This window comes from Panthera pardus, unplaced genomic scaffold (genome assembly GCF_024362965.1).
Source record: "Panthera pardus isolate Hobbes unplaced genomic scaffold, ASM2436296v1 HiC_scaffold_8, whole genome shotgun sequence".
In the NCBI taxonomy this organism is placed as follows: domain Eukaryota; kingdom Metazoa; phylum Chordata; class Mammalia; order Carnivora; family Felidae; genus Panthera; species Panthera pardus.
Window position 1 is genome coordinate 155,388,809 of NW_026527013.1, and position 18,080 is coordinate 155,406,888.

An 18,080-nucleotide genomic window follows, 5' to 3' on the forward strand; every position below is an offset into this window, starting at 1 on the left:
TCAGTAATCTTTGAGTAGCTCAAATGCAAGTGATTTAATTACATTTGCAGAAGTCCTTCATCTTTGCCATATAATATAACCCAATCACAGAAGTGATAATCTGTTTTATTCATAGTCCTACCACTGCTCAAGGATTACTCAGGACATGTCCACTAATGGGTGGAAATGTTAGAGGCTATCTTATAATTCGCCCTTCTACAAACATCTGTGTTGGGCTGGTCCCAAGGAAGTTGGAATCTGGACAATAAATGAATCACTTTTCCTATATTTCTTGATTAACTGTACTAGTCTTTTTTTGCTTATTTGAGCTCATTTCCTTTCTGTAGGACTCCAGTATGAGATATATGCTGAGTCATGTGTGTGTGGATAATTGATCATAAAGGAAAGATGACCTTAAAGACCTTGATTAGCAGTAATGGTTCCTTTCCCTAACTTACATTTTTAAAAAATTATTTGGCACCTAAATATACTGTGTTTTTATTCTCTGTTTTCTTCCTTAAAACTTCCCCTACTTTCCTCTTTGATAATGAAATATATTCTACTTTGTTATTATTTTTTTGGTAATAAAATATATTTTAAATTCAGCTGTATCCAGCTCTCATGCTTATATGTTCAAAGTACTTTTTATGAAAATAAAATTAATTTTTTATAATATGAGCTCACATTTGGCACTGTATAAAACCTGAGAATGGGGGAGCCTGGGTGGCTCAGTCCATTGAGCGTCTGACTCTGGATTTCACCTCAGGTCATGATCCCAGGGCTGTGGGATTGAGCCTTACATCAGGCTTCATGCTAAGTGTGGAGTCTGCTTAAGATTCTTTCTCTCTGTCCCTCTGCCTCTCTCCCCTATTTGTGCTCTCTCTCTAAAAAAAGCCCCAAGCCCCCCCCACCCCCCCCCACCCCCCCCAAAAAAAAACCAACCAGAGAATGTTTGGATTTGGTCTTCTTACTGTATTATGTGCTGGTGTCTAGATGCTAGCCCATGACCCTTGAGAAGGGGAGTTGGTGTCTATGGTCCTGCTTCAAATCTCTGAGTGTAGGTTCAGTGCGTTCATGTGGGTGCAAATACGGAGGGGTCATAACTTCTAAATTCTCTGTGCCTGGTTACAGCTGTTCAGTTTTAGAGGACAGGTTCCAGAAGGGCAAGGCCAAATCCAGATTTTGTGGTATGAAAACTTACCTTGAGTGTGGCATCACCCTCTGGGGATCTGAAGCTCAGCCAGGAGCCACACACATTCATCTGTTGAAGCAGGACATTTTCTGTGAAGGAAGTGAGAGACTCCTGACCCCAGCCATACTGTCTGCCGCCCTAGCACTGCTGATGGTGGTGAGAGTGGCCGAATTTCTCATTGGCCTGGTTGGAAATGGAGTCCTTCTGGTTTGGAGTTTTGGAGAACGGGTCAGAAAATTCAACGGGTCCTTATACAACCTCATTGTCCCGGGCCTGGCCGTTTGCCGATTTCTCCTGCGGTGGCTGATTATGGTGGACTTAACCCTGTTTCCGCTTTTCCAGAGCAGCCGTGGGCTTCGCTACCTCAGTGTCTTCTGGATCCTGGTAAGCCAGGCCAGCTTGTGGTTTGCCACTTTCCTCAGTGTCTTCTACTGTAGGAAGATCACAGCCCTTGAACACCCTGTCTATGGCTGAAGCAGAGGGCCTATCGCCTGAGTCTCTGGTGCCTTCTGGGGGTACCTCATGATAAATTTGTTACTTGTGGCCCACAGTGGCTTAACGTCCAAAATCCTTCCCAAGGCAACAACAGCATTATGTGTACCCTTTCAAACTGGTACTACATGCATATATTAAAGCTCACTGCAGGAAGCGGGTTGCCTTTCATGGTGTTTCTTGTTCCTTCTGGGATGCTGATTGATTGTCTCTTTGTGTAGACACCACAAGAAGATGAAGGTGCATACAGCTGTAGGAGAGATGCTTGGGCCCAGCCTCACATCACTGCCCTGAAGCCCTTGACCTGCTTCCTTATCCTTCGCGTGGGTTATATCCTGGCCAGCCCCTTTCCCATCACCTCCAAGTATTCTGCTAATCTCCCCGTTGTCTTCATTTCCAAGACCCTCATGGCTGCCTATCCTTCTCTTCATTCTGTCATATTGATCATGGGGAATCCCAGGATGAAGCAGACTTGTTAGAGAATCCTGTGGAAGATAGTGTATGCTTGGAGATCCTGAGGCCCTTGATCTGAAGAGAAACGAGTGCTCAGAATACTCTTTTGAGACAGTTTTTGGTAGCTCTTTATAAGGGAGCTGACATTCATGTCTGTAAAATTTTTTCTTCTCTGACACCAAATCAACAGATGATCTACAGGAAGTACAGAATAAAAACTAATACTGTTTCACTGTTAGCACTGTAAAGTATAATTGTTTTATTGTATTATAGAAATCAAGACTGGGGCTTTATGTTTGGTAAAATAGGTGTTCTATTCTGTTTACATATACCAAATAATTCATTTCTTTTTAAATTGCACATTTAAGTTGTGTTTTTCCTATTATAGGGAACAGAGATTAGGAGCAATTAATATAGAGATTGATCATTTTTATTAAGTTTCACTTATCCACTAATGTTAGTCATTTTAGGTAAGTTTTTTAAAAAAAGAAGTATCAAATAATTTTCCCATTTCTCTACTGTAGTAGGTCTAGTTACCTAACTGAAAAACAAAACAAAATATCTTTATATTTCTAGAAGTTTCTTTGAGTCCTAGACTTGCCTTTTAGGATAAAAGTCAGTTGGCTGCCATGTTCTATATTAAACTCCAAAGCCCAGGACCTAGACTGGAGCAAGATGGGAGTGACGGCCATTTGCTTCTGCTCACAAAAAAGGACACTTCTCCCTGAATGTGTGAAGCTTCATCTTCCTTGGTCAACTAGCCATCCTGACGGTGTGCTCTGGTTTCCCTGTAGGCTGAAATCAGAGTTTTAGCATACTAAGTCTTTGAGTTGGATGGAGATCATCTAGAATGTCAAATCCATGGCAGCAGGAACTGCATCTCTTTTTGTTTTCTCCTAGGTTATTGATGCCTAGAATACCACCTAGAATATAGTAAGTTAGTATTTTCTAAATGATCAATTAGTTACATTAACTAGTCTTACAGTTCCTCTTTTTTTTAATGTTTATTTTGAGAGAAAGAGTGAGAGAGAGCATGCATGCGCATGAGCAGGGGAGGGGCAGAGAGAGAGGGGAGAGAGAGAATCCCAAGCAGGCTCTGTGCTATCAGCATGGAGACCAGCGCGGGGCTTGAACTCATGAACTGTGAGATTGTGACCTGAGCCGAAACCAGGAGTCAGACGCTTATCCAATTGAGCCACCCAGGCGCCCTTTACAATTCCTCTTTTATTTTATAAAGAAACTGAGAGCCCTGGGGCGCTTGGGTGGCTCGGTCTGTTGAGCATCCGACTTCGGCTCAGGTCATGATCTCACGATTCGTGAGTTTGAGCCCCGCATGGGGCTCTGTGCTGACAGCATAGAGCCTGGAGCCTGCTTTGAATTCTGTGTGACTCTCTCTCTGCTCCTCCCCTGCTCATGCTCTGTCTCTCTTTCTTCTTCTTCTTCTATAAAAAAAAGAAAAAAAAAAAAAAAAAAAGAAACTGAGAGCCCATGGCAGTTCTGGGACCAAAACTCAGTTTCCTGGCTGTGGGTCCTGGGCTTATCCCCTGACATCATGCTACTATCCTGAACAAGCTAGCTTTGCCTGAGGCTTCTCTGAATCCCATCCTTCTTTTTATGAACTTTCTCAGTCTTCCTTTTAGCCTTATTTGAACACATTTCTTTTGATTCAGTTCCAGGGGATCTGGAATTCAATTGATAAACCTAACATTTTTTTCACTTCTCTTGAACCATGCTAATTAATCCGCTTTTACTTATCTGTTCTCCCCAACATGTGTCTTTTCCTTACCTAAAGCTGAGAACTGAAGTACATGCTAGACACATGTGGGTGTTAGTCACCATTCAGGGAGAACTCGCTTCTCTGATGTCACTGTGAGTTGTGTGAGGTCAAGCACTGTCTTTTTGTCTTCTGGGAATGATAATATCCATCCATTTCAAGTAGAGATGCTTCCCCTTGGTTGTATTGTTAGTAGTAGGATGAACTTTTCATTACGCCATGCCTGTATCTATCTAGATGTACTTTATGACCAACTGTTGCAATAACGATAATAATAGTACCTACCATTTGTGTCAGGCTTTCCATTTTTTCAGGCATTCTCATATATTGTCCATTTTCTCGTTTGATTTTAGTAACAACTCCATGTAGTTAGCATTTCTATCTTTATGTTATAGATCACAAAACTCAGGCTGGAGCAGTGATTTGCTCAAGATCATCAGCTGGTAAACTTCACAGGTAAAACATTCCCAGAGTTTGGACCACAGGTCTTGTGCTCTTTCCGGTAAACCTTAAGTTCCTCTTGTTCATGCTTATAAGACTTCATGCTAGGATTAGCCGGTGGAATGCCCAAGTTTATGAGTGTGTTTCAACAGGTGAAATAACTAATCTTTCAAGTTTGGTATTGGTGGGTTGCCTGGGAGCCGAGATCCCCAATCACAACTGAAGTTTCTATGACTTGCTTTTCCTAGGGACAAAACACTTGCATTTACCCACTTTTAGGGACTGGGTTTTCTTCCTTTTCTAAACATGATTTAGTTCATGATGTGGTGAGGCTGCTTTGTGTTTTATCCAAGGAAACAAATCAGAAGGCAAATCTGTGCTCTTGAATTGATTCCTATGTAATTGCATCTTTCCTAATTTGCATTCTCAGAGCTGCAACTGGAACCACGTGCACATGTGTGCGTGTGTGTGCGTGTGTGTGTGTGTGTGTGTGTGTGTAGATATTGCTAGCCTTCCTTTCTATTATGCAGTAGGATCTGTGATGATGCAGCCTAGAGGAAGTCTAAAAAGTTTCAAAAAGTAACGAGTTTTCATTCAGCTCCCTATTATTAGTCCTACTGCCTGGATATGGTCATATTTTGCCATTTGCCATAGTTCTTCTAGTGATTATTTTCTCAACTCTCTCAACTCGATTTTGCTTTCTTACTTGGTTTATAAACTTTGAACTATAACTTTTGAAGCCCATTCATCAAAGTTTGGGCATTATCTCAACCCAAACCATTCCCCTCTCCTAAATTTGATTTGTTTTATTTGTCATTAATTTTATAACTTTAAGTAATATGTTTTCAACTATTCTGTTTTGAACTTTAACTTCTGACAGTATCTATAGAATCTGAGCTGTAGAAGGAAGAAATTAGTGCCTCAGCTGTCCTGTACTTTTCCCATATCCCACCTCATGTCCAACTTCAAATGACTTAAGGAGAAAATACATCTGTTGGAAGAAATTGGCTGTCTCACAGAATCAGTGGGAAGGGTGGAAAGTCAAGATCAGAATGGGAACCAAGAGAATATAAACAGCTGAGAACACAACCAAGTCACTCTATAGGGACTGATGCTGGCACTTTGCTCTCACATTTCTCCTGTCAGCATTGTGTCTGTGACACTGCCTTACCTTTGTGAGTGTGTCCCTCTGAGTCACAGCTCCAAGGTCCAAAGTCCTGCCTGTGAGCCTCTGGTTGGCTGATTCTAGGTCACACACCTGCCCTAGTTAACAGGCTCTGGGGCGAGGAAAAATCTGATTTCTTTTTGGTTTCTGAAATATGTATTTTTAAGTTAAATGAAATGAAGTACTCAAGAATTAGATTAAGCAGCAGAATTGATGTGGCTGATGGTGAGCTAATGAAGATTTATAATCTGAACTGGAAGTTCAGCTCAACTTTCTCAGAAGGTAGTAGGAAGCATAAAAAGATGGAAAATGTAAAAGAAGAGAAAAGCTATATGGCACATAGAAATAATGGAATAATTATTGTGTGACTGGAGTCCCAGAGGAGATGGGAAAAATGAGGGGAAGGAATGAAATAGTTGAAGAATTAATGACCAAGAATTGCCCTGGGTTAAGGAAAGGTTAAAAAAAAAAAAAAAAAAAAAGAGAAAGAAAGAAAAAAACCTAGATTGAAAGACACAAAATGATGTCAAACAAAACAGAGAAGGTGGGGGGACCCTTCATGTTTAAGCACATTACAGAAGAATTTAAAAATATCAGAGAGGAAAGTTTACAAGGATATCATAAGAATATCAAAGAAAAGTTCATAAAACTTTGAGGAAGAGCAGATCATAACTATGACACTCCTCAGTAGAATGCAGAAAAAAATTTTGCATTACATTCTATTTTAGTATTTTATTCTTATTTTCAAATAACACCAAGAAGAAAAGTTTAAAAGTATTTTTCTGGCTAGTGACCTATTTTTGTATTGATTATATACAGGGAGTCAATTATAAAAATGTCAGTGAAGGCTTAGTGGGTTGATGATCATGAAGTTAGCGAGCAAATTCTGAAATGTTTTAGCAATCACGGAAGATCTTGAAATTCTAAAGGATTTGGCAGGAATGTGAAGTCACATTCACAACTGTATTAAGGGAGTCAATGTTGTGTATAACTGGAAATGATTCTAAGTATCTAGCACAAATAATTGCCAGTGCTACAATATGTGATAGAGGGAAGTAATGGAAATGGGAGAAATAGACCAAAAAAATCAGCATATAGATTGAAGACAAAAGAAACTATTGGTAAGGAAAGCCTTACCAATATATGGCTTTTAAGAAAAAATCTGAAAACGTAACTGAAGTGCTTTCCTTTGGTGGGAATAGTAGAGTGGCTTCAAGAACTTCTACATTCTACACCACGTTAATCTACTGGAAAAATTGTGAATAAAGATTAGGTATCTGCAAAAACATTCATCCAGTGTTTTTTTTTTTTTTTTTTTTTTTTTTTTAAAGTGTGTTGTTAGATGAGGCCTTCTCTGATTCAGATTTTTAAATTGTAATGAAACTGATCTCTAGATCTGCCCTCAAACATACCAATTTCAAACTAGAAATTACTGCCCTCAAAGATTTGAAGGAAGAACAAACCCCAGTTTAAAGGTTGTCAATTATGTGACTGATGCTGAGTGCAAAGGCTGGCTGAGACACATCTTTGTAGGACTTTTTTTTTTTTTTCGCATTTTTTTTTTTTTTTCTCTGTCATCCTTGCACAGGGGCCATGCTAATCTTTCTGTATTGTTTCACTTTAGTATGTGTGCTGCTGAAGTGAGCACTCTTTTAGGATTTTTATTAGGATTGTTTTTATTTCAGTTGGTGCTCTGGTTACAAAGATGCATAAGTTTTCAGTAGTATAATTCAATGTTATTTTCCTCACAAGCTCTTTAATTTTTTTGTATATGATTTTATAGAGTTTGAAGTTTTATAAGAACACATATACCACTGTATAGCAGAAAAGGCTTTTTTTTGGTCATAAATTCATCATGAGGATTAAATGAATTAATATATGTGAAATGCATAGAAGAGTGCCTGGTGCATAGTAGTAACTATAAATGTTTACCCTCAATGTTATTATCATACTAGTCTTTGGGAAAAATAATTTTAAATATTTGCACTGGCAAGGAATAATTAGAAATACAGAAAGTAGTATATAAATGCCAGATAAATATGCTTTGGCAGTGGCTTCCTGAGTATGTGGGTACTTCATCATCCCTTGTTATTTCCTTTAACCTTGCCTACATCTTCATAAATCTTTTGTTAAATTCTCTTAAGTTATCTCTTTGTGTGTATTGCTTCTTCTGACATATATATTAAAAAGTTGGTTTTTTTTTTGAAAAGACTTACAAGATAGAAAATCTTTAATATAGAAAGTCCTAGGGAATTCATGATAAATAATAAACAACTTCAGAAAGGTTACGGAATACAAGGTCAATATACAAAAATCAGCTGTGTATCTGTGCACTCGTAATGAATATCTTAAAAATGAAATTAAGAGGACATTCATTTACAGTTACTTTAGAAGGAATAAGATACATAGGAATATTTTAATAGAAGTATAATACTTATACCCTGAAAACTTTAAACCATTGTGAAAGAAATTAAAGAGACCTAAATAAATGGAAAGTCATCCCGTGTTCATGGATTAGAATACTTAATATTGTTAATATGTCAGTATTCCCCAAATTGATCTACAGATAAATACAATCCCTATCTGAATCCCAGTTGGCTTTTTTCCCCCCAGAAATTGACAAGCTTGTCCTAAAATTTATATGATTTTGCTGGAGACACATAATAATCCAAAGAATTTTGGAAAAGAACAAATTTGGGGGGATTCACACTTCTCAATTTCAAAATTTAGTTCAAAGCTATAGTGATCAGGACAGTGTGGTACTTGTGTAAGGACAGAATATGAATGAATGGGACAGAATCTAGAGTCCAGAAATAAACCCTCACACTATGGTGAAATGACTTTAGTCAAGGGTGCCAAAACAATTCAACAATAAAAGAAATCTTTTCAGCAAAGTTTGCTGGAACAACTGGATACCCACATAGAAAAGAATAAAGTTGATCTTTAGTTCACACTGTGCAAAAATTGACTAAAAATAGATCATAGGCCTAAGTGTAATACCTACAATTACACAACTCTTAGATACAAACTTATGGTAATAAATCTTGGTGACCTTAGGTTAAGCCATGGTTTCTTAGATATGACACCAGAAGTACAAGTAACAACAACAAAATAGATAAATCAGACTTCAACAATTAAAAAAGACATTTGTGTTTCAAAGGACACCATCAAAAAAGTAAAAAGGCAACTATAGAATAGGACAAAATATTTGCATATTTGCAAATAATAAGGGACTAGTATCTGAGATATATAAATAACTCTTATACCTCTATAGTAAAAAGACCTAATAAAAAACTGGACCTCAGGCTTTGAATAGTTATTTTTTCAAAGAAGGTATACCGATGGCCCACAAACACATGGAGGTGGCCAACATCCTTAGTCGTTAAGGAAATGCAAGTCACAACCACAATGAGATAGCACTTCATACCTACTAGGTGGCTATAATAAAAAAGACAATACTACATGTTGGTGAAGATGTGAAGAAATTGGAATTCTCATTCATTACTGGTAGGAATATAACCTGGTGCAGCCACTTTGGAAAACAGCTTGGCAGTGCCTCAAAATATTAAGCATATACTTATAAAATTCAGCAGTTTCACTCATAGGTATACAGCCAAGAGAAATCCAAAATTCATGTCTACACAAAAGCTTGTGCATGAATATTCATGGAAACATTGTTCCTAATAGTCAAGAAATGGAAACAACTCAAATGTCCATCATCATATGAATGGATAAACAAAATGTGGCATTATACATACATACACACACAGACACACACACAGACACACACACACACACACACACATATACGCTCATACAGTGGAATATTATTGAGCTGTAAAAAGGAAAGAAGTAGTGATACATGTTATAACATAGATGGAACTTGGAAACGTGCTAAGGAGAGAAGCCTGTCACAATACTAATTATATGATTTCACTTATATGAAAGGCCCCAAATAGTCAAATCTATAGAGGTAGAAATTAGGTTAGAGGTTTCTAGGGGCTGGAGGATAGAGCTAATGGGTAGTGACTGCTATGGAGACAGGGTTTCTTTTGGGGTCAAGAAAACTGTTCTAAAATTAGTGGTGATAATTGTTTAACTCTGTGAATATATGCAAAACCACTGAATTATATACCTAAAGTCATATTAAAGCAATTACAGATATAATGGTTGGAAAGAAGAAATAAACCTGCCATTATGTTCTTTCCTTTTTTATTTTGAGTATAATTGATGCACAATGTTACATTAGTTTCAGGTGTACAACTTAGTGATTTGACAGGCTTATACATCATACTATTAAGACTGTCATTATTTTAAGAAGATATGATTATGTACGTAGAAAATCCCAATAATCTAAAAAATATTAGGAAATAAGTTAACTTAGAAACGTAGATAGTTGTATATAAGGTTAATACACAAAAGCTAATGTGTTTCTATATGGTAGTATGAAACCATTAGTAAACATGAGCTTTTAAAAGATTGTTTTTCACAGTCTCTAGTATTCTGTAAAATTTTGAGAAAGCCATAGATAATGTAAGCTTTATGGTGCAAGTTAGTTTTGGATTTTCAGTTTTGGTTGCATAAGAGATATCCCAATGCTCAGGTCCTGCCCAAGGCCAATAAATTAGAATCTCTGAGATAGGACCTAAGCATTATGTCTTTTAAGTCTCCCCTGGCAGTTCCAATGTGCAGCAAAGGTTAAAGAGCATTAAAAGCACTGAAGTTTTCCTGATGTGTAATCAATTTAATTAACAGTATCATGTTGAGATGAACTTATATTGAATATAGGGTAAAAGATGACTATAGAACAAGAAACAGACTCAACTCTAGAGAACAAACTGATGGTTACCAGAGGGGAGGTGGGTGGGGGATGGGTGACCTAGGTGATGGGGATTGAGGAGGGCACTTGTGATGAGCCCTGGGTGTCATATGTAAGTGTTGAGTCACCATATCCTACCCCTGAAACTAATATTACCCTGTCTGTTACCTCACTGGAATTTAAATTAAAACTTTAAGAAAAAGAGAGGTGTCAACAGTTCAGGCTTTCTTTCCTTTAATGAGGTTTTGTAATTCAGCACCCTGGGTATTTCTACGGAACTAGAAAAAGAGTTGGAGGAACGGCTGGTGTTTGATTTGATGAGCCCCAAAGCCCCTAGCTTTGTACCAGCTGGCTTTGGGTCTTCCCAGGGTTCCTGTGGGAGCACTTGCCAGCCACATCATTACTTCTGAGATTCATGTTCTAGATGTCCCTGGAGAGCTCTCACACCCTTTGCCTTTCCTTTGCGTTTTTGTCCTCAGCATCATGTGGGTACACTCAGACGCAGGACCCACCTTCTGTCACACTTTATTATTACACCTCGCCATAAACACATCCCCCTGCCACTCCCTCACCCCGATTATGGCATTCTCACTACCATAGAATGTTAGTCATGATGTCTCTAGGAATGGAGACGCCACCTCCCACAACACCTTCCAATCCATTTACTGCTTTCCTGGCATTCCCAAGGATTCTTAATTTTTTTAATGTTTATTTATTTTTGAGAGAGACAGACAGAGCATGAGCAGGGGAGAGGCAGAGAGAGGGAGACACAGAATCCGAAGCAGGTTCCAGGCTCGGAGCTGTCAGCACAGAGCCTGACATGGGTCTCGAACTCACAAACTGTGAGATCATGACCTGGGCCTAAGTTCGGAGGCTTAACCAACTCAGCCACCCAGGTGCATCCACCCCCCCCCCCTCCCCCCCAACGCCAGGAGTCTCAGAACATGCTCAGGTTTGGGGTCATCTTTGCCAAGTGAATCTCCGTTCTTCCTCTAAGAAGTTATCCCATGGGGTGCCTGGTGGCTCAGTCCACTGACAACCCGACTCTTGATTTCAGTTCATGTCATGATCTCACAGTTTGTGAGATTGAGCCCTGTGTGGGGCTCAGTACTGACACTGAGGAGCCTGCTTGGGATTCTGTCTCCTCTCTCTCTGCCCCTCCCCCATGTGCTCTCTTTCTCTCAAAATAAACTTAAAAAAATGTTATCTCAGTACTCCCAAATTCGTTTTATTTTTTACCATAGCACTTATCTGACAATAAAATTTTAAATTTCTTTAACTGCCTGTATCCTTTTTTTTTTATTTAAAAAAAAATTTTTTTTTTTTAACGTTTATTTATTTTTGAGACAGAGAGAGACAGAGCATGAACAGGGGAGGGGCAGAGAGAGAGGGAGACACAGAATCTGAAACAGGCTCCAGGCTCTGAGCTGTCAGCACAGAGCCCGACGCGGGGCTCAAACTCACGGACCGTGAGATCATGACCTGAGCCGAAGCCGGACGCTTAACCGACTGAGCCACCCAGGTGCCCCAACTGCCTGTATCCTTAAGATAGAATGTATACTCCATGAGGACAGGGATCTTTTCGTTTGTTTTCCTCCTGTCCCTCAGTGTTAAGATTAGTGTTCAGCGAATAGCTATGGGCACAAAAATGGAACCATAACGTCTATTCTATGTTATAAACTGAACTTTATACTTAAAGTTTTCTTGCCATTACATATTCTTCTACAAAACCATTTTCCTGTTTTATTTTTACGTTTTTTTTTTTTATCTGAGTATAGTTGACACACATTGGTACATTAGTTACAGGTGTGTGACATACTGTTTCAACTTCTCCACATGTTATGCTGTGCTCACCAGAAGTATAGTGACCATCTGTCACCATACAATGGTACTGCGATATCATTGAAATACCCTATGCTATGCCTCCTCCCCCATGACTTATTCATTCCATAACTAGAAGCTTGTATCTCCTACTCCCCTTCACCCATTTTGACCATCCCCCACCCCCTTTCCTCCAGCAAACTTCAGTTTGTTCTCTGTATTTATACGTCTGATTCTGCTCTTTCTACAATACCATTTTAAATGACCGGATATATTATTGTTTATGATTGCAATGCTTTTTATTTTTTTTATAAGCAACAGTCGATGGCTGGACATTTTTTAAAATGAAATTTATTGTCAAATTGGTTTCCATACAACACCCAGTGCTCATCCCAAAAGGTGCCCTCCTCAATGCCCATCACCCACTTTCCCCTCTCCCCCACCCCCCATCAACCCTCAGTTTGTTCTCAGTATTTAAGAGTCTCTTATGGTTTGCCTCCTTCCCTCTCTGTAACTTTTTTCCCCCTTTCCCCTCCCCCCTGGTCCTCTGCTGAGTTTCTCAGAATCCACATATGAGTGAAAACATATGGTACCTGTCCTTCTCTGCCTGACTTATTTCACTTAGCATAACACTTTCCAGTTCCATCCACGTTGCTACAAATGGCCAGATTTCATTCTTTCTCATTGCCAAGTAGTATTCCATTGTATATATAAACCACATCTTCTTTATCCATTCGTTGGTTGATGGACATTTAGGCTCTTTCCATAATTTGGCTATTGTTGAAAGTGCTGCCATAAACACTGGGGTACAAGTGCCCCTATGCATCAGCACTCCTCTCTCCCTTGGGTAAATTCCTAGCAGTGCTATTGCTGGGTCATAGGGTAGATCTATTTTTAATTTTTTGAGGAATCTCCACAGTGTTTTCCAGAGCAGCTGCACCAGTTTGCATTCCCACCAACAGTGCAAGAGGGTTTCCATTTCTCCACAGCCTCTTGGCTGGACATTTTTATTACCACCACCAATCACCCTGTTTTTTGCTCTTTATAGTGCTACAGCAAACATCTTTGAAAAACTGTAAAAGCAGAAGCCTAAAAGCAGTGAATAAGCATAATTATAAGGTTTCTCATATGCATTGTCAAATTTTCATAGAAGATGAATATTTACATGTACTTCCATCAGAGGTGGGGGTTCTAATTTTAAACAGGGTAGTCAGATAAGACTTTGCTGAGAAAATAACATTTAGCAAAAATTTTAGGAAGTAAGCCATGCATGCATCTGGGAAAAGTACAAAAATTTTGAGGCAAGTAAGTGTCTCACATGCTCAAAGAAGAGCTAGAAGGCTGGTGTGGCTGGAGGAGAGGTGGGAGATTAGATCAAAGGGGCTATGGGATTTTTAGGGTCCTTATAGACCACTGTGCAGACTTTGTCCTTTATTCTGAGATGGGGAGCCTTTGGAGGGTTTTTAGCAGAGACAAGTGGTAAAACTTGGCTTACATTTTAAAAGATCACTTTGGAGGCTCCTGGGTGGCTCAGTCGGTTGAGCGTCTGGCTTTGGCTCAGATCATGATCTGAGTTCGAGCCCTGAGTCAGGCTCTGTGCTGACAGCTCGGAGCCTGGAGCCTGTTTCGGATTCTGTGTCTCCCTGTTTCTCTGCTCCTCCCCTGCTGGTGCTCTGTCTCTCTCTCTCTCTCTCTCAAAAATAAATAAATAAGCACTAAAAAACATTTAAAAGATCTCTTTGGTCATTGTATTGAGAATAGGTTGAGTTTAATAAGGCAAAGGTAGCAGAAGGGAGATGAGTTAAGAGGATATTGCAATAATCTAGGCTTACCAGGGTGGTAGCAGTGGAGGCAGGGAAAAGTAATAAGATCGTGGAAATGTTTTGAAGTGGAACTGGCAAGATTTTCCTGTAGATTGAAAATGAGACAACAGAGAGGAATCAAAAGTGACTCCAGAATTTTTGGCCTGAGTAAATTGCAGGCTCATCAGATTGTCATCAGTTTATATGGGGAAGACTGTGGGTGGAGCAGGTCCATCTTCAATAAGACTTGGAGTTCAGTTGGACATATTAAGTTTGAGATATAGATTAGATATCAAAATGTAGCTGTTGAGTAGACAGCTGAGTATATGAGACTGACAGTCAAGGGCAAAGCCCAAGCTGGAGATACACATTTGGGCACTGTTAGATTATGTATGGTATAGATCACTAAGGAAGTAGGTGAGTATAGATAGAAGAAGTCCAAGGCTAAACTTGGGGAGCTGTGATGTTAGGAGGTTGGAGAGATGTGGTGGAATCAGCACAGCAGACTGGTTCCTCCTTCAAAGCTATTTAACAAAATATGTAATTTGAAATGATATTGCCAATCACCTGTTGATATTCTAGTGCTGTCATTCTAGTTATACCTATCTTGGGATTAAATCTATCGCTTTCTGGAATATAGAAATAGAATATTATGAAGTGGTCCCCAGAGAAGCCTTAATTTTAGATAGGAATCCTGAAGACTCTCTATCTACAGACCTCAAAGAATTTTTCACTGGGAGCTAAAATCAGAGATCATGGGAGAAGCCATAAAACTTCTTATGTTATCTAAATAGGAGCTTTTTGCCTTATGTGAGGAAAAAAGCAAGAGTAAGTATGTAGGAAACATCTGTGTATTTAGAAATGTAGTTATGGGAAAACATAAAGGAAATGGCACAGGCTTTGGAGTCAGTTGTATCAAGGTTTGTATCCTTGGTCTGCTGTTTATTAACTATATGGTCTTGGGAAAGTTACTAGCTGTGTTTTTTTCAGAAACCTCAAGTAAGTGGAGGAATATAAATTTGAAGAGTTACATGCAAAGAATGCATATCAAAATGTCTAACACAGTGCCTAATGTATAGTAGATGTTCAAACTATAATGGCTTATGTGCCTTTATTATTTTTATTAAGTTCATGCAAATGAACAAAGCAGATTTTGTTATGACACTCCAGGCTCCAGTGTGTTTCCAGGTTCCAGATGAGGCCATGGCCCTGATGATCTCTATAATGAGAAGTAGAGATCTAAGAAAGAAATGAGAATTGGGTGACCCTCAATGGCCCCTGTTTAAAACTATATTTTTATTTTGGAGTAAACTTGCCTCTGTCCAAGGCAGAATGCAATATAAAACCCTTTTGGGGACGTAGGGATTGAGATCAGTGAAATAACATTAGTGAAGTCCAGCTGGCACTTCCCTCAAGGGGAGAACACAGTACAACCTCGGATGTAGGAGTCAGGAGTGCAGGGAATAGTAGAGGGAAAGGGATCTGTGAAATGCAGCTTGGCACTCAGAGAAGTCTTGATGGTTCATAGTCTTGATAGTTCAGCCCCCAAACCCATGCTGCTGGTCACTGTGCTTGGATAACTCACTCTAATAATTGGGGCTGAAAAAATTGTTAGAAAAAACTTATACTGAGGAGTTGATTGAATAGTGATCAATATGATTTGTTTTTGTGTAAGTCATAGGCAATGGGCGAAGAGGAAATATCTTGCCTGGAATATGGTTGCTCTTGCCTTCAACACTTGAAGACTTGACTTCAGCTTGAGGAATTTTTTTTGTTAAAGGTTTATTTGTAAACCTTTTAATTTTTTTTTTTACCGTTTATTTATTTTTCAGAGAGAGAGAGAGAGAGAGAGAGAGAGAGAGAGAGAATGTGAGCAGGGGAGGGGGGGAGGGGCAGAGACAGAGGGAGACACAGAATCCGAAGCAGGCTCCAGGCTCTGAGCTGTCAGCACAGAGCCCCACGCGGGGCTCGAACTCACGAGCTGTGAGATGGTGACCTGAGCTGAAGTTGGACACTTAACCTACTGAGCCACCCAGGTGCCCCAAGGAATTTTTTTTAATGGCTCTAACTTTGTTAAGTCTGGGTCTTGACCAGGTTGCCAACTTAAAATACAGAGAGCACTGGGCTTTTTTTTTTTTTTTTTTTTAACATTTTCTTCTGATATTTCTTTTACTCATATTTGCATTTCACAGAGTCAAGTGGCAGAAGATATATTTAGAAATATTTTGGGAGTATATGGGTAGGGTGGGTAGGAGGTCTCAAGGAGGTTTGGATGCCATTCTGATGGGCTTAGAGTTTATTTCAGGACAATTGGGAACAATCGAAGGTTTTTACCTCCCAATATAGAAACCGGTTCTTTTATTCTATTTTTTAAATGTTTATTTATTTATCAGAGAGAGATTAGGGGTGGGGAGAAGGGCTGAGAGAGAGAGAGGGAGAGAGAAAATCCCAAGCAGGCTCCTCACTGTCAACACAGAGCCCAATGTGGGGGTTAATCTCATGAACCAGGAGATCATGACCTGAGCTATAATCAAGAGTTAGATGCTTAACCAGCTGAGCACCCCAGAAAGAAGTTCTTCTAGAGACTGTTTTAAAGGTTGTATTGGTTTTCTATGGCTCCTATAACAAATTATCAGAAACACCTTAAACAACACAAATTTCTTATGTTACAATACTGTAGGTCAGAAGTTTGACCAGTTTTAATGGGCTAAAATCAAAGTGTTGTCAAGGTTGTGCTTCTTGTTAGAGAGAATCCATTTCCTTGCCTATTTTGGTTGTTGTTAGAATTCAGTTCCTTGCAATTGTAGTACTAAAGTTCCCATTTCTTTGCTAGCTGGAAGCTGAGGTTCGCTCTCAGTTTCTAGAGACTGCTTACATTTCTTGCCTTGTAGCCCCCTTCTTCCATTTTCAAAACCTGCAATGGCAGCTCAGGTCTTTCTCATGCTTTGAATCTCTGCTGCCTTTCTGTTGTCACATCTCTTTGCCCAAATATTCTCTCTTCTTCTTCTATTTTTAACAGCCCATATGATTGCACTGGCCCCACCCACATAATCCAGGATAATCTCCCCATCCTCAAGTCCATAAGCATAATCACAGCTGCAAAACTGACTTATTCATGGAAAAAAAACCATATTTATGGGTTCTGGGGATTAGGGTGTGGACATCTTTGGGGAGCCATTATTCTGCCTAACACCAAGGTCTTTAATGTATAGATTGTGTTTTAAATTTAGGGAATAGGAAATATTATCCAAGGGTAGTGTGTGGTTGTTTCCTCAGTCTACATCTGTTGGAAGATTACCTATCCTTGTCCTGTATTCCCCAGTCTCTTGGATATCCAGAATTCCCTGATCATTTCCAGATTTGGGGCCCCGGAGTTCTCAGTTTTCAAGTTCTTTACCATGTCTTCAACCAGAGGACTGGTACCTGCTTTCTTGACCTTATTAATCCCATGGTCTGTGTGCAGCTAAGCCCAATTTCTGCTCTTCCTTCACCTCCTCTCAGCCATATCTGTTTCTGGAATCTTCCACTGCCCTGAGATTATACTCTTCTTGGATCTAGATGACTTCTTCACCCTGTTCTGGAGCTGCCAGGCTTCCTGTTGGACTTGATTTATGGCAGTGACCCTATCCTGAAGTTCTCTTTGTTAGCCTCTTATGCATCTGCTAACTCTTTCCCTGTAGCATGCTGCAGTCAGTGTAGCAGTGAGAGGGAGCATGGCCATTCTTAGGAGAGATTATTCCAGTACCCAGGATTTTAGCCACAAGTGAAAGCTTCAAGCTCTTTGAATGATAAGAGAAGTAGCAGAAAAATAGAAGCCAAAATCTGTTGTGATGCCATAGACTCCCCTATAATTTTGAGGCTGAGAGCATGGGATTGAGAAACGATATTTGGAGGTTCTGTTCTAGGCTCTGATGTCTGTCAGCTTTGGATAATGTTAAGTACTCTCTTTTAGTCTCATTTTTCTCATTTGTAAAGTGAGGATAAAAGATAATAACCTCAGAGGATTGTTGTGAGCATTAAACGAGATAATGGGTGTAACCCTACTACTGTGTGATGAGTGCTCACGTCATGTTTTGTCCTTGGTTCTTCACATCATTATGGGATATGGGCAGAGACACAACCAAGAAAACATAGGCTACTGG

General features: G+C 39.4%; 1 protein-coding gene and 1 non-coding gene across 2 annotated transcripts; one reads left to right on the forward strand and one right to left on the reverse strand.

Moving 5' to 3' along the window:
* The first annotated feature begins 1,168 nt into the window (after nucleotides 1-1,168).
* Nucleotides 1,169-2,181, forward strand: TAS2R5 (taste 2 receptor member 5). The gene is given in 6 exon segments (XM_019453045.2): nucleotides 1,169-1,631; nucleotides 1,634-1,683; nucleotides 1,685-1,730; nucleotides 1,733-1,860; nucleotides 1,862-1,913; nucleotides 1,916-2,181. Coding segments are annotated over 6 exon segments (1,005 nt in total).
* A 4,858-nt stretch (nucleotides 2,182-7,039) lies between these two features.
* LOC128775759 (U6 spliceosomal RNA) lies at nucleotides 7,040-7,144 on the reverse strand. Its single transcript, XR_008420738.1, has one exon. It is a non-coding gene; the product is annotated as a U6 spliceosomal RNA (small nuclear RNA).
* Between the last annotated feature and the right edge of the window lie 10,936 nt (nucleotides 7,145-18,080).